Source organism: Miscanthus floridulus, chromosome 12 (genome assembly GCF_019320115.1).
Source record: "Miscanthus floridulus cultivar M001 chromosome 12, ASM1932011v1, whole genome shotgun sequence".
NCBI classification, from domain to species: domain Eukaryota; kingdom Viridiplantae; phylum Streptophyta; class Magnoliopsida; order Poales; family Poaceae; genus Miscanthus; species Miscanthus floridulus.
Window position 1 is genome coordinate 56,159,770 of NC_089591.1, and position 16,438 is coordinate 56,176,207.

General features: G+C 45.1%; 3 protein-coding genes across 3 annotated transcripts; all 3 read right to left on the reverse strand.

Annotated features, from left to right (window-relative positions):
- Positions 1-781: 781 nt before the first annotated feature.
- Positions 782-4,375, reverse strand: LOC136495921 (uncharacterized). Its single transcript, XM_066491705.1, has 6 exons — positions 4,327-4,375; positions 3,820-4,209; positions 2,537-2,602; positions 1,935-2,399; positions 1,711-1,828; positions 782-1,595 (listed from the first exon to the last, which is right to left on the reverse strand). Exons 1-4 carry the CDS (start codon positions 4,373-4,375, stop codon positions 2,350-2,352), a joined length of 555 nt encoding a protein of 184 aa, XP_066347802.1. The 3' UTR covers positions 782-1,595; positions 1,711-1,828; positions 1,935-2,349.
- Positions 4,376-4,466: 91 nt separating this feature from the next.
- LOC136497101 (BTB/POZ domain-containing protein At2g24240-like) lies at positions 4,467-6,423 on the reverse strand. Its single transcript, XM_066492883.1, has one exon. It carries the CDS (start codon positions 6,041-6,043, stop codon positions 4,703-4,705), a length of 1,341 nt encoding a protein of 446 aa, XP_066348980.1. The 5' UTR covers positions 6,044-6,423; the 3' UTR covers positions 4,467-4,702.
- Positions 6,424-8,572: 2,149 nt separating this feature from the next.
- LOC136496561 (sister chromatid cohesion protein PDS5 homolog C-like) lies at positions 8,573-15,064 on the reverse strand. The gene is made up of 13 exons (XM_066492273.1): positions 14,666-15,064; positions 13,881-14,084; positions 13,622-13,803; positions 13,223-13,349; positions 12,955-13,143; positions 11,503-12,339; positions 11,064-11,159; positions 10,898-10,980; positions 10,367-10,418; positions 10,157-10,225; positions 10,041-10,075; positions 9,358-9,429; positions 8,573-9,270 (listed from the first exon to the last, which is right to left on the reverse strand). The coding sequence occupies exons 1-13, from the start codon at positions 14,804-14,806 to the stop codon at positions 8,853-8,855; spliced, it is 2,505 nt and encodes an 834-aa protein (XP_066348370.1). The 5' UTR covers positions 14,807-15,064; the 3' UTR covers positions 8,573-8,852.
- Between the last annotated feature and the right edge of the window lie 1,374 nt (positions 15,065-16,438).

Here is a 16,438-nt window from a genome sequence, read left to right on the forward strand (position 1 = left end):
ACCGTGTCCGTGCATTGCTACGGGACAGCTAAAATTTTATACTAAAAACACATGGATCGCACGATAAGATAACAATACTGTGAAATTAAATACCGACGTTAAAGTGACATTTAATCCAAAAAGCAAAGTTCGTGAAATTAACACAGTCACGGAGAGCGTGGCGTCGCAGGCTCACAAACTCTACTTTATAGACATTTCTTTGATGCGGCTAAGATAATATTTTATATCGGTAGGAAGAAATCTCCGATATTCATTTCTTTCGTGCGCCAATAAAACCACGAATAAGTTCCGCCGCATCTCCTACCATCCTATACACAGGTTCGAGTATATTTATAAACATTAGTGCCTGTCACATGGGTAATACTGCGTGTCTTGAAAAATCTATCACAAAACCTTAAAACAAAAGTATGTTATACTCACCGTATAAACCTTTTTCAACAATTACATTGCAACTCCGTTAATTACAATACAACAACACATATGACGAAAAATAAACATTGTATGACCTCTAAAGTTCTTTTTTGAGAAAACTGACCATAAGTTTTTTAAAGACTAAAATGATGGCGGACACCCTATGCCGCTATAGCCTGTCTCACGCCACCTCGCCGAGCCCCCGGCGATGTGTGGCGCCACAGCTACCCCGCCCCTCGCCCGATGTCGGCAGCTCCAGGTGGCCCTCATGCACGGCCCCACCTGGGCCGTGCCATGTCAGAACCCATAAACAAACGCAAACCCACAACACTCATCGTGTATGAGTCCACAAATCATGCTGAACAAAAAGTATCAATTCAACTTTGCAGTTGTTCATATGTACAAGGTATATATTTGTTTAAATAAAGGTATATAGACGACACATATGCCCTCCTCGAAAGTAAATTGGTTCTAGCCACAAGCCACCCAAGGAGACATGCATACAACTGGAAATACACCTGATAAAAAGGACACTGATTAGATGACAGCCTGCTATCCAAATTTTCAATGCTCAGTGTCTATATATAGCATCACAGCCTTCTTGAGATTAACTTGTGCACAAATACTCAAATATTACATAGACATAGTTACATACAGATTGAACTCTCCCAGGGGTCATCTGGTAGACAGGAGTGCAGGTGAGAAGGAGACAGTACTTGAAATAAAAATTGCTGAGCACCTAGAAGACTAATCTGCCACAAGTCTGAACAAAACTAATACTAAACTTGACCACTATCTGATAAATTAAGTACAAGGCTGCAAGGCAGGTACAGATGGACTTCAAACATGGTTAACCAAATCACCATATGTTGATGTCCATCTATAGTTAAACACTTGGGTCTGCATCTTTCACCAGACGTCCACAATGAAGGTAGGTCAGAAGAATTAATAACAATATATAATAAGCAAATGGCGTACAACGAAAATAAAAGAAGGATCGCAAATGGCGTACTACAATTTTTTGTTAAGCAACTAAAAGGCGTCCACAATAGGCTTTTAAACATCTAGTATCTTTTGAATCTCAGTGTAATACACTAAGGGATTCACCTTCTTTTAGAACGAAAATGAGACTTACCGTGACCAGGGATATGAGAAGTGACCAGTAAATAGTAACGATCCAGTACCTGTAAACGCACAATTGTATCAGATGAAAATCATAATTATATTGCAAAGCACTAAGGACACAATCCTAGTCATGAAGTCATGATTCCTACACATCGAATAAAAAATAGAATAAACCTTTCTGAATCTGCACTTATTGCACCAAGAACGAATGCCCAAATTCATTCAGAAACGCTCCTGTCAAAGAGCCAATCCACAGGCAAGCCGATCAGTCCTCTCTCAGCAGCCTTGAAAACTGAAAGTGCAGAAAACTCGATGACCTCAACGCTGAACGGTATTGTTCTCAAGAGATGAAAATTGCAGTAGCAGAATGACATTTCGAGAGAAAATGCATTACTGACCGAACACGGAGGGACTGTTGCGGCTTAGGGACCGAAGACTGTAGGAGTGGAAGGTGCGGGGCCTGGGCTTGAAGCCTCGATGATGAACTGGCGGCGCCGTGCTCGGCGCCTGGCTGAAGACTTGCGGCAAGAGATGGATCGTGAACAGTAACGCCCAGGAACCAAGGTGAGATAAACTCAACCCTAGGCTAACCTTTATTGATCCATAGAGTTTGATACATATAGGACTCAACCTAACCAACTATCCCTATCTTTTAGGACTCTTTAATCTCAACTAACCAAACCCTAATGACTATGAATCCCAACTAACCCAACCCTGTGCGCCTCCTGGTGACCCCCCCAGCTCGGCACACGGTTGAGTCTAGCCACTACGGCGTCTATAGACTTTGGCGCACATAACAGGAACTCTGTCAACTTATTTCACTATGATGGACATCTCCTCTTCTGAATCCTTGCTGACCATTCCTTTAGAACCATTGCCAGACTCAATCAATAGCAAGAAAGTAGGGGTCCTGATCTTATCATAAAAAAAAATTCAATGATGAGAACTTCGTAATTATGAACCTAGAAAGGGAATATGCGGTGCAGGAAAGATTACATACTGAAACAGATATCTTCTCTAAAAGCTGCACACAGCATCACTGAACCAAGCTGTGGATGCACATCATCTTTACTGCAGCAGAAAATACATAGTTACTACACACGATGCTCACCACAAGCAAAGCAGGGCAGCCATATACTGTCTTTTTGCTGCAACCTGGTTCCTTCCCATTGTTTGCAAAATGCCATAGTTGATCGACAATGAATTTGCACTAATTCATGCCGGCAAAGTTGTCAATGTTATTGACTATCCATAGATTTTTTGGGATGAAAATGGAGCAGCAAGCCATTAATGGTGCAAATACAATCATCATGAAAGACTGCCAGTGCCTCATTTCGTAATGAAATATAGCCAATGCCTCAGGTTCTTTTTAGCTTTGACTAAAATCCTTAATGGTAAACTCTAATGTGTTTTTTTGCTTCCCGTGGTGTTTAATCAAGATCTTCTTTGACCTACAATGCAATTTTCTTATACCTTCCACTCTCTTAGCACCAACCATGTGTTTATATCACAATTATCTAAACTCTTCTCTTTATGAAATATGCTAAGGATACAAGCTGCACCTAAATTAGCTCACAATAGTATGAATGACAAAACAGTTCTTTTCAGGTCCAACACTTTGGCAACCAAAAAGAAAAACTAAGTATCCTTTTTCAGGAGGCAATATATTTTTCTTCTTTCTTTGGTTTGGCAGCAAATTGTTAACTGTGATTACACATAGGCTCCAGGATAAATTAACTGTGGAGTGGCAACCTTGTGCATCTTTTATGTGTGGTAGGCGACTATTTCTATCAGGAATCTATTAACACGGTCCACCTTATCAAAGCATGATTTGGAGTCCATACATTACATTTACAGGCTTACAGCTTGTAACAACTCAGGCTGGTCAACCATAGCAAATTCCTTAAATTGACTTCTCTTGTTCTCCCATACACTGTATGTAATTAACTAACTAACTAAAATCTGTCCCAGATATGGAGCAATCGTGCTAACCTGATACAGTTTCATGGTGTTTCAGAAAGAGGATTGCTAGTGCATTGCAATTTCAATTTTCCTATGTGTTATCATCAAAACAATAACAAAATTGAGTTTTGACACATTGTTTAATTAAAAAAATGCTCGACTGACTGCTAGGGTTATCTGCGGGAGGGGGATTTTGATGCGGCCGCCGAAGCCTCGCTCCGAGTGCACGATCGAGGATGGGCTGCGGCTTCACAGCCAGCGTAGGAGGAACCGGGGAAGGAGACAGAGGGTGAGGGGTTGGCAAACGGGCACAAGACTCACCTGGATCACAGGTGCGACTTGCGAGGGCGGCCGCGTCTCGTGACGACGAGGGCGACGTTGACGGCTTCGTCTCGTCGCTGGTGCGAAGGCGCGGGTGCGATCGAGCCCGGCGGTTCCAGCGCGCGAGGAGCGAGGGCGGGGGCGGGGGCGACCGATTGGACTGGATTGGAGGGGAGATAGCTGGCTTTTCTTTTTCTAACCGACGATGCCGGGTGCCACAATCGCCGCGGTACCGCGCGAAGGAGGCGCGAGCTGGGGCTTTCCTCGTTTGCGCGATGCGGGAGATAGCGCGGGATCGCAGGCTGCAGGTAGAGCGACGACCCCAGTCAAACGGTTGTCTTTGTTTTTTTAGTCGGAGACAGGAGATAGATGAGTAGATCGTGGAGGCAGCTCAGGCAGGCTTGAACAATATTATGCGAGCGATCGTGTAAACAAGGCATCCAAACGTGCCGTTAGTATGTCCGATTGTCCTTAGTTTGAAAACTCAGGGCTACCATTACCACCTACCTTCAGAGAGGGTCTCACATGAACCGACATCGTGCCGATGAGAATCCATTTGCGATGATTTCGACAGCACATCTCGCACTCGCTACCAAAAGCAAGCAGGCTCAGTACAGTCACAGTATACACGCTCTAAGACCCAGGGATCACAAAAATGATTCGAGTATTCATCCATCTTTTGTCTTACTTACAAAGTTTAGGTGCACCGCCGACAAATTCTCTAATCAAATGTTCAAATGTAATTCAGTTCAGTCTGCAGAAACCATTCTGAATATTTCTTTGGGATGTTAAGTGCGCAGTTGCAAGCTGCAAATTTGCAATGCTAGAACGGAAAATCACAAGTACACACACAGCAACCAAGAGGACCGGAGTCCACTGGCGGTCAGATGATCGGCGGCGGCGGCGTCTCCCAGACGTCGAACACGTTCTCCTCGTTGTGCAGGGCGAAGAGCCGGTCGCCGCCGATGGAGAAGTCGCAGATGGCGCCGCCGTGGCTCCGCCGGAGCGTCGACGTCAGCACGTACTCGTGCCCGCTGAACACGGAGATGCTGTCGTTCATCGACGAGAAGAGCTGCCCGCCGTGCGTGGCGAGCTTCGGGTAGCAGCTCTCCTCGCCGGGCACCTTCCGGTTCATCAGCTTGCTCCGGGAGCTCCACCTCACGCCGCCGGCGCCGCTCCTGAGGTCGAGGAAGCCGAGGTCGTCGTACTGGTTGATCACGCAGACGGAGCGCTCGTCCTCCATGGCGATGGCGTGGAGCACGCGCTTGTCGTGGAGCGACGCGGCCACGCCGGCGTCGGACCAGGACCAGACCACGTTCTTGGCCCGGAAGTCGAGCAGGCCGATGAAACAGTTGTCCGCCTTGGGGAACAGCGTGGCCACCATGAGCGCGTTGGTGGCGTCCAGCCACTGTAGCTTATCGGCGTCGCCCAGGGCGCAGCCGGGGTGCTCGTAGAAGAAGTCGGCCTGCTCGCCGGTGACGCGGTCCCAGACGCCGATGCCGTACTCGTTGAGCCGGCCCTTGCAGCTGGCGAAGATTCTCGAGTCCTGGTCGAAGGCCAGCGCGCCGGCGGTGAAGGACTTGACCTGGCGGTCGTGCGCGACGCGGAAGCGGTGGCGGAGGTCGCCGGAGACCGCGGAGAAGGCGGCCATGCCGCCGTCGCGCTTGCCGAGGCGCTCGCGGGCCGCGATCAGGAGCGTGGCGGCGTCGAGGTAGGCCGCGTCGTTGACCTGCGAGTGGTCGAGCGACACCGGGCGGCGCTCGTCGAGCATCCAGTTGTACACGCGCACGGCGCCGCCGTGCGCGACGCAGCACCCGCCGTCGGGCGCGGCTCGGATGGCCGTGCCGTCCCCGGGCGCGCGCCCGGGCACGGACGCGGCGAGGCGGAGGCGGTCGCCGTCGAACGCGCCCCACCGCGCGGCGCGCACGTGGTCGAGCAGGCCGTAGTAGAGCGCCTCGCGGTAGAGCAGCTTCTCCGGGAGGTGCGGGGGCACGTGGAGGCTGCCCGTGCGGAGCAGGTCCAGAAGCACCGCGAAGCAGGCCGGGTTGCGGTCGATGAAGTACTCGGCCACTCCGCCGCCCGAGGGGGAGGGGGAGGAGACGTTCCAGGAGGAGTCGAGTAGCGCGCCGAGCATGGAGTCCCGGCCGGCGTTGGCGAGCGTGGTGGTGGTCGTCTCGAACACCTGCCCGCCCACGTTGAACCGCACGCGCCCGCCGGCCGCCATCGTCGTCGGTCGCCAAAGAACCGATCTTTAGTACTCCATCTCTGCTTTGAGCAGCATCTTCCAGCTCCCAATCCCGTGTAGATTCGGCGGCAATTACCGGAGGAATCCGCGGCGAATCCGGTGGGGATCGAATTGTCGAGCTGCCGCCTCCGCCGCGCTGTATCGGGCGGTTGGGGAGACGGCGGATTGCGCCAATTACTAGTACCCGCGCTTGTACGAGGTCGGGGGTGTGTATATACGAGCGGGTATCAACGGGTTGGTTGGATTGGATGGCTGCCTCGGCTGGAATTATGGCGGAGGGGGGACGATGGAGAGAGGAGACGGAGGACGGGAGAGATAGCGAGCGTGGAGCGAGGCAGGTAGCAGGCGAGGTGGTGGTGGGGGACTACGTTGGTGGGGCGGTGTCGCTTTGACGTGAAGACGGCGCTTGATTGGAAGGACAAGGCAACGTCAGAAAGTCCCCAGTCGCCAGCGCGGCGGCGGGGTCGGGGTCGGATTTCTAGCTGTTTCCCCCGACCCCCGTTCTGGGGGAGTGGGGCCAGCAAAACGCGAGTGACAGAAATTTCAGTGCCTCAGTTTTGGTTACGATTGCAGTACGCTGTGTTCAGTCAACGATCTGAACAAGGAAGATGGAGCTCGTCATTCGTCAAGTAGTCATTGCGAATAGAGTCGCCCACCTTTTTTTTTTTATTAGATAAATGGTAGGCCGGCTTCTTCCTTCAAGAAAGAATCAGGCCACTTATATCACAATCACACCACCGGCGGCCTGTTAGCTGCAACCGTGCAACCGCCCGAAGGTGGGCACTGACTGGTAGGCGCGCAAACTCACACATAGGACTGACTTCACTACACGTCGTCGCACACTCGCGCAGCATCGTGCGTGCCGCCGGGTGACGTGCGGGTCCCGACCCCGCACGTTGGGCGCTCCGAAACCCCGCCCGCGCGGTCGGTCGGCCTCCAACCTGAATGAAGTCAAGCCTGCCTCTCCAATCATCGGCGCCGGCGAATCTTCCGGCTTCGTTTCGCGCGCTTCTTTAATCGCGCCGCTGACCTGACCGTGTGTCCTTGCCCCGAGTCCATGTCCCTGACTCCTTTTCCTCACTCCTGTCTTCCTGCTCATTCGCGGTCGCGGGGTAGCCTTGTGCTTGTCGGTCGAGGTGGTTGGGTGGAAATGGAAACGGCGCGGCGGCCGTACCGGTGCGCGGTGCGTTTGGTTTGTTGTGCTCTGCACGGTTGTTGGGCTGGGGCCTTGTGGCGTCGGCCGGCGCCCCGGCGGACCGATCCCAGTCCTAGGATCCCGGTATCACGGTAATGGCGGACCGCGAAACGCTTCTGTGGTTCAGGATGATGCTTGGATGGATTCGATTCGTGTGCAATGCTCACAGCACGGAGCTCGACACATATACGTCATGCAGATTGACAGTCACGGTACGGTAGAACACCAAACCAGTACGGTTCGCGCGCTGCGCGCCCAAGGTGCGGTTCATCAAGGAATCTCACCCCCCCCCCCCCCCCCCCCCCCCCCCCCAAGGCCCCATATCGCAAGCTCAACAAATGCTTATGGGGCATATAGAACGAAGAAATCCCTATATATAACCCCAAGGTGGAAAATCAGATAATAGTTTAAATATTGAACTACTCCTTTTGTAAAAAAAAACTAAAAATCTTATTTTTCAATGAGACAAGCTTTTCAAAGTTGGCTTAATATATATATATATATATATATATATATATATATATATATATATATATATATATATATATATATATATATATATTTATTTATTTATTTATTTATGATGCATAATAAGTATTATTAATTTAATACTACGATATATTTTCACAATATGTTGTTAGGAGATACATTTCTTCACTATTTTCTATAAATATAGTCAGACTTAAAAAAAGTGAGATATACATAATTTTTTTTATAAGTCTAGTCAAACTTTAAAAAGAAATGACTCCTCAAAAACTGAGATACAGGACAGAAGAATAAGATTCGGTAAAAATTGCAACCCTTAACTAAGTTGAGCTATGGATTACTAAAATCCAGAAACAGCTTCTAGTTGGGATCTGAGAGTAGCATAATAACCAGTAATAATAGGTTAGATGCTTGAATACCGACGGGGGAGGGGGCAATCAGGCAATATTTTTCTTGGCAGCAGGTACGTCGAGTTAGAAGAGAAATCAGGGAAAAGAAAATGGGGCAAATCACTTTTTTTTCTTAAAGGACAAGGGAAATCACGTTCACACTCATAGTACCTTTCTTTTGCTACATTCTCTTCGTAACAGGAACATATTTGCCAAAGGATAACTTAAAAAAAGACGTACCTAGTGCAGAAAACTTCCGCTCTATGCGGAATCTGAAAAAGGATGTTAGTGGCAAGCCTTACCCTCGCCTATGCAATACGAAGAGACCGCGACTCGAATCCGAGACCTTCCGGTCACGGGCGGTAAGACTCTACCGCCTATACCCAGGCCCGCCCTTCCCAACAAGGATAACTCAAACTAGTATAAAAAAAACAAGGATAACTCAAACTGCATTACGATTTAACACAAAGGCTTGAACCAAAGCAAGCATGAAATCCATTTTTGCCAGAGGCACAGCCGCTGGCAAGGAGAAACAAAATAACGTAAAACCAACATTACAGCTCCAATTGAGAGTGATGGCCAATTACCAGAGCGCTAAGCTGGTAACCGGTACAGGGAATATAAAAGCAAACATGGCATGCCTCATGCCAACATTGAGACTCAAGACTGCAAAGGGCGGGACGCCCCTGAGATGATGAGCTGCATAGCTTCTGAGCAACTAATTGCGGCTCTTTCTTCTGCGCTTCTTTCTGCTAGTGGTTTTAGCAGACCCCTTCTCCTCCGACGACTCACCTTCATTCTCCTCTGGCTTCCTTTTGGTTGAAAGACCATTGGTCTTGGATCCATCAATAGCTTCACTGGATTTCACTTCATCTTGTGAATTCTTGTCTTCACTGCCAGCATCATCCTTTGAGTTGTCGGTGCTATCAGGCTCATCCTTGCTGCTTGCCTTGACAACAGCATCCTTAGCCTTTCCAGTAGATCGAGAGGGCCTTGCACCTTCCTTCTTAGAGTTAATGCCAGTCTTTGGTGTTTCTTGACTATCCTTCTCAGCACTTTTTCCCTTCAGTCTGGCTGGAGTCACAGACCCTTTTGGACGCCCTCTCTTCTTGGGAGGATTCTTAACATCAGTGCCACTGTGCATAAAACAGTTAAGTAGTTTCACATAAGCTACCAAGTGTACAATGTATCAAGATAGCACATTCATAATAGTAAACACTTACCTTTGAGGTGTTCCTGTTTTTCCTTCCTTCATTTGTTGACCCGAGCTCCCTATAGCTTTTCTGCCACGTCGTCTGGTTTACAAGAAACAACTCATAATTTAACAAATGAAACCTTTGCATTAAGTTATAACCTAAAAAATGGACGGGAGTGGAATACCAGGTAACATTAGCATAGAACAGTGTGTGCGTGTGAACAAAAGAACCAAAGTTGATCAATCAGGATAGAAAGTAACTCAGATGTAAAAAAAGAAGACACATTAGGAATAAATCAACTTCAGAATTTCCATTTGGTGGTTACCACCAAATAGCAAAGTTATAGCTAGACAATCAAACAGATCAAAGGCATGCTAGACAGGTTAAGTTGGAGATAAGGACAGAGACAAAAGCACATAGAAGAATTCACATTAAAGCTTAAAACATATGAGACAAACATTGGTTGTTTGAAAAAAATCAAGCGTTTGCATGCTACCGCTGCTTTGTTTTTTAGTGTTGAAACTAGTAACCCAGTAAGTGTAAGAAGCTGCTCCTAGCAACTTAGGCAGAAACCAGTTCTTAATACGAGGTAGGGGAAACTGCAGTTGTGCACAGAATCACATATTATACTATTTAACGTTCTGGCATAATTATAGTTGTCATCTCAAACACAGAACATACAAAAGGCGTAAAGTAGATATTTTTCTTACATATTAGATGGTGCATCAGGATCAGTGTCTTGTTCCTGCAGGATGGCAAATGAATCAGAAAAAGGAACAGAGGAGGATACATATAACTGTATCAAATTCAAATCTAATGGAAATACCTCAGCAATGAACTCCCATCTTTCCTTCTTAAGCACTAGTACCTCAACATCACCATCATCATACGAAACCTGAGCGCCAAGAGGAAAGGGTCCAAACATCATAATCAGTTTTGTTTTGTTTAAGAGACAAAATAAGAAATCCATCACTAATAGTATTTCTCATTCAGACAGGCTAAACGCTTAAGGAACAAATGAAGTGTGAATGGGCACCTTGTGCTTCTTTGACGATGCATCAAATGATTTGACAACACCCGCATAGAACCTGCAAATCAAGAAATAATTTCAAAACCAACCAAACTGCATGCTAGCATAACTCATGGAGCAAATAGCATTTTCAGCTGTTAAACCCTGTTATCAAAAAGAAGATTTAAGGAAAGAAAAAAGAAAAAAACTATAGGTGTACAGTTCCAACCAGAAGAACAATTCGCCAAGCAGATATTATATATATATATATATATATATATATATATATATATATATATATATATATATATATATATAAAGGAAGAAATAGCAACCACTATGCAGACTTGGAAGCCTTCAGAAATAGCAACCACAGTGCATCAAAAAGGTGGTCATCAGAAATAAAATATATGCTCACAAATAATCAAATGCTTCACTATAGAAATATCCATGACATTGCCACAGACAAAAAAAAACATTGGTGCAAAAAATAATATATATAAACTACTGTAAGAACACCATTACTGATAAGAAACACATGTTGATCATCGGACTTACATTTTGTCATCTGGCCACCAAACTTTGATTCTTGAGCCAACAAGGTTTTCAGCAAGCATTTTGTTTTTCTTTGATAGAGGGGTCTGCCAACACAACAGAAAAGGTTCTGATAAACTGAAACAGAAATAAGGTCGAAGACAATTCACTGTGTGTCAAGAATGCATACCTCTTGAGCTTCCTGCAAACGTTTCCTTTTTGATGACGCCCCACCATCCTCTTGTTGGCCTTTTGATTTATCGATCCTTGTTGGGGACACCATTTCCTGAATAATGATAATCGATAAAAAAAATCAAGTCATTGTGGAAGACCACATTAGGAGGCGAGAAAAAAAGAGTGTAAACAGAAAAGGTCAAAAACATGATGAACGACAACCACGGTGATATAAGTTAATCTGTTGAAAAGACCAGTTGAGCTGGCGGACTGTTAGTAATGCTTTACCTATCGACTATCTTATTGTAGGGAATAAAAGCATGTAAACATGAAACTATAATAGGCACTATCACTATAGAAACCCAATCTTCAGCTAATAAGATATAAGCCTGGCTTAAGTACAGAGAAACAACTTCAATGCATGTGCTGTAGTCAACTGAGAACAAGAAAGCTACCTTCAAACTAATATCTTCATCGGTGTCTTTATCAGAGACAGCATCTTCTTTCTGCAATTTCATACTGGTTTTATGTTGCTTCTTGCCAGATTCTCCTTCAGCAGCCTTAGTTGATGAAGACTTCACAGCATCTTTATTCAGTTGCCTTGTAGCTCTCCCTCCAGAATCAGTAACAGGGTCAAGTTTTGCAGATTTTAGGTCTGATGCATGTTTCTTTCCAACAGGCTTTTTCTCCTGAGACTTTGCTGCTGGAGGTCGGCCTCTCTTTGGCTTAACCACAGCAGGCTTAGTATCAGTTGGTTTTGATGATTCCTCAGCAGTTATATTGCCAGTCTCTGATAGCTGCTTTTTATCACCATCATTTGTCTCTGGGGATAACTCAGATGCTACTAGAGTCTCATTGTCTTTAACAACCTTTGATTGTTCACTCATCTCAGATACAATGGAAGAACCAAGCTTGTGATCTTTCTTTGAATTGACATCAGATAGCTTTTCAGTTTCAACAGTCACTGGTTCTTGTACTTCTTCGTCACAAGATATCAATTGCTCAGAACTTTTGGACTGCTTGTCAAGAGAAGTCAGTTCTGGCTTCTGTTTAGAAGAATCCGGTGTCTGCTCATCACCAGAAGTCAGTTCTTGCTTCTGTTTAGAAGAATCTGGTGTCTGCTCCTCACCAGAAGTCAGTTCTTGCTTCTGTTTTGAAGAATCTGGTCCATCTGGAGACTTGACATTGTCAACTGGAGCAGCACCATTGCTAATGGCAGTTGTGGGAGTACTGCTTGGACTAGTACCTTCTTGGCCTAGGAAATTGATATTTTGGTCCAACTTTGAAGTTTCCTGAAAAATAAGAAAATATAAAACTTGTTGTGTCTACCTCACTCTATAGAACATTAGATGCTGAACATCTGTAGATGTATAACTGTGGTGACTCATCAGAAACAGACTTTTCAGAAAGTTTACCTTCAGCTGCCTGCATAATAATAATTTAGAGGAACTTAGCACACAACTGAAACATATGCATACCAGGAGGGGGGGACTCTTAGTACTATCACATTGAGGATATTATGAATGTTTCTTTGAAATTTCACATGTTATATTATGGTTAATATAGTTCCCTTTCCAGATAGCAGGGTTCAAAAATTCTGACCAAGTCCCTTTTTGAAGAATGGACTGAATTTTAAGTTAAGATACATTCAATACCACACATAACTGAATACAGGCCTGTAATAACAGTACAGATCACATGTTCCTCTCCTACCAGTATCTCAATAACAGAAGAAATAGCACCCCTTTCTGTCAAACTCTTACAAAAGCAGCCTTTCCCATTTGATTACGCATCTAAAAATAGATCAACCATGCCACAAAAATGAACTAATACTTAGACCAACAAATTTTCAACATGTATTCATCAGTCCAAAACTCAATTTGTAATATACTGGTGATTTAACTAACCATGTCTTTTCCTGATGCATCAACATTGTTTTCTCCAGCATCTGAAGCATCTTGGAACAACGTTGTAACAACGTTGCTGTATCCATCCAAGGGAGTGCCCTTAAGTAACTCATGAAGCACAGGTTTGAGCTTGTCCCTGCATAGGCCTAGTACCTTCTCTGCAAGTCCAAAAGATGCTGGGAGAGTTTCCTGTAAAGGACAGAAATTTTAGTACAAGATGATTGACAATAACTAGCTGTTAATGCAAACAACAGAGGGATGGAATTACTTGTGCTTCTTTAGTAAGGTTCTGAAGCAAGCACGATGCCAGTTCAGCATGGACATCATCGCTCTCCTGAATTACAAACAGCATTATAATTTCCATACAGTGGGTGACTTGTTCTGAATGCCTGGTGCTGAAATATACAAAAAAAAGGGAACAAATAAGATGAGAAATAAAAAAAAAAAAATCCACACTAGATAAACAAGGACATCATTCATGCACAACGGGAACATATATACGAACATGCATTCTATGACTACCATCACAGCAATGAAATCCTTCTTTGGGATCTAAAGATGCCACAATTACATTATTGGTCCAGTCCATTTGTCAGATCTTAAAAAATATGGCACCAAGTGTATGCAAAAATTATGATTACAGATAAATGTGAGGGAAGTTTCTTACGAGGCAGTTTTGAAGAAATGACGGAACATGTCCAGTATCATATGGTCCAAGTCAAGATCCAACATCAGAACACAACAACGAACCCTTGCAACAGAATCAAGGATCGAAACCCTCCTTGAAAAGGAAGGGCTGTTCATCTCATCCAAGTCAGCAAAAGTATCCACAATTCTCTTAAACACAGCCTGCAACAAGGCAAAATAGCAATGGTCAGTACATATAGACACCATCGTCCCATCCCAAGAAGGGCAACAAATCTCACCTTCATAACATCATCATCATAGGGGGCCTCTGGCGCGGTAATCCTGGTAACTTCAGTTAAGCAAGAGGTGAGAGCAACCTTTACGTTGGGATCAGAGTGCTCCAGTAGCTCATTTGTAATCAAAACAGCCATAGTGGGGCGAAGAGCATTGTACATGCTCTCGGGCGGAGATTGATCCACCCTGGACAACCACATTTCGGCTTCCTGCACAAACGAACAAGCAATTCCAACTCTAATAAGAAAAGGGCAAACCTTGTATATAGTCCTGAGCTAAATGAGCTACCAACTAGGCCATACATCACACATCATAATCAATCTCCAAAAAAAAAACATTGCGATGCAAGCAATATCTCCACGAAAACAACTCAGGATCACATGGCCTCATCAACCAACAAAGCAGATTTTTTTTCTTCCATCCTAATCAAGATCAGTGACCAGCTAGGGCATACTTCTATCTCCGTTCGACTGTTCCAGCCTACTCAAAACCGCACAGATTAATCAATCTACACAGAACCATTTTCTCCAATCCCAAGCCGGATGAGCCACCGGCTAATGTAGGTTCCGTAATAAGAAAAAAAATCCCCAAAACTATAAACAATTGCAAGGCAAGCTACATCTCGACACGCCTGATTGACGAACACAACGGGAACAGAGCACGATAGCTAGGCAAAACGATAAACAATTGCAAGGCAAGTTACATCTCGACACGCTCAATTGACGAACACAACGGGAACAGAGCACGATAGCTAGGGAGAAAGCAAAGGGTTCACTGGGGCCGCGCTCACCTCGAGTAACCGGAGCAGTTCCTCGTGGTCCTCCGGGATAGCGCCAAAGCGCTGGCTTACGTCGCGCAGCCGCAGCTCGGCCTCAGCCTGCACTTCCTCCGGCGTCATCACAGGGGTCGCAGGCGGTGCGTCCTCCGCCATCGTCGGGGCGCGGGGTTGAGACCTAACGGGGAGAGGGGTTTAGGGTTTCGGCGAGGGGGCTGGTGGTGACGGGAAGACTAGCGGGGGTAGGGTTTTATAGCCGACGAGACGCCGGTGGTGGCGGCGGCGACGGTGAGGAGGCGTTCGCACTCGTCCTCTCCCACCTTCCAATTTTTCGCGATTCGCCGCCGTTCGAATCGTGCAACGGGAACATCTGGGTTGGCTGAGGTTGAGCAGGGGCTGAGCTGTTGAGGCCCCTTCAACCAGTTTACTAAAAATACCGACTCCAAAGGCTGCGACGATTGTTGGCTCCAATTTCGAACTCAAAGGATATGCGGCAAAGGATATGTGGCCTGTTCGTTTGTTCGTGACTCATAGTAAATGATGGTAAATTTTTAGTTGGAATAGTATTTTTTTTTTACACAAATTAGCCAACAGTATTTCTTCACAAACCAGCAACGATATAAACCAGTCAACCGAACAGACTGATAGAAGGGAAAACTTGACGGCAGATAGGGTTCATATATCATGGTTAATTCGAAAAATGTATGGGATCATTTCAAAAATATAAATATATATATTAAATTGTAGGGTTTAGATGTTTTGTGTGAAGCTTTTATCATTTTTTTCTTTTTAGTGACTTTTATTGTGAATGCTCATTTTGAATAATTTGTTTTTTAAAATATTTGAATATGAAGTGTTGGGTTTACATGCTATTTGGATCCTTAGAGCTAACAATTGTACTTGCTACTAAAAATCTTATGTGATCTCGTTTGATCTCTCTAATTAATATAGTCTAGTTATCTTGCATAATATCCAACTTACATGTCGTTTATTTGGATCCATAGCTAATAGTCTAGCTAGTGTCTTAGCTACCACCCAGATTAATTCTATCCCATTTAAATCTCTAGCTATTAATCTAGCTAGCATCTTACCTGCTGCCGACAAAATCTAGTCGGCAGTCTACCGAGGGGTATACCCACGGTAGTAGATGAATCGGTGGATACAGGTTCAGGCCGTCAGCATGACGTAAAACCCTACATCCTATGCTCTGTTATTTTGTATTGATTGTGTATCAGATTCGATATATCCCGTCTACGGGACCCCTGCCCTCCTTATATACTCTGGAGGGGTAGGGTTACAAAAAAATATCATATTTGGTATTACAATATCTTTTTGTAGTCTTGCGGTGCACGTCGACTAGCGTCGTGCGCCGCACGCCTTGATCTTGTGGGCCGGGCTACCTTTGAGGCGTAGCCCATGTCTTGTCTTATGGATACCGGGGGTCATATCCCCCACACCTACCACCTAGATTAGCTGTCACATTTGGATCCATAGCTAATATCTTAGTTGTCATATTTCTAGATTCATAGCTTCTACTATGTATCTAGATATAATATATATCCATATGTGTAGCAAAAGCTATGAATTTAGAAAAGTCAAAACGTCTTATAATTTAGAACAGAAGTAGCTGCTAAAAATCTTATGTGATCTCGTTTGATCTCTCTAATTAATATAGTCTAGTTAGTATCTTACGTAATATCCAACTTACATGTGGTCTCGTTTGGATCCATAGCTAATAGTCTAGCTAGTGTCTTAGCTATCACCTAGGTTAATTCTATCCCATTTAAA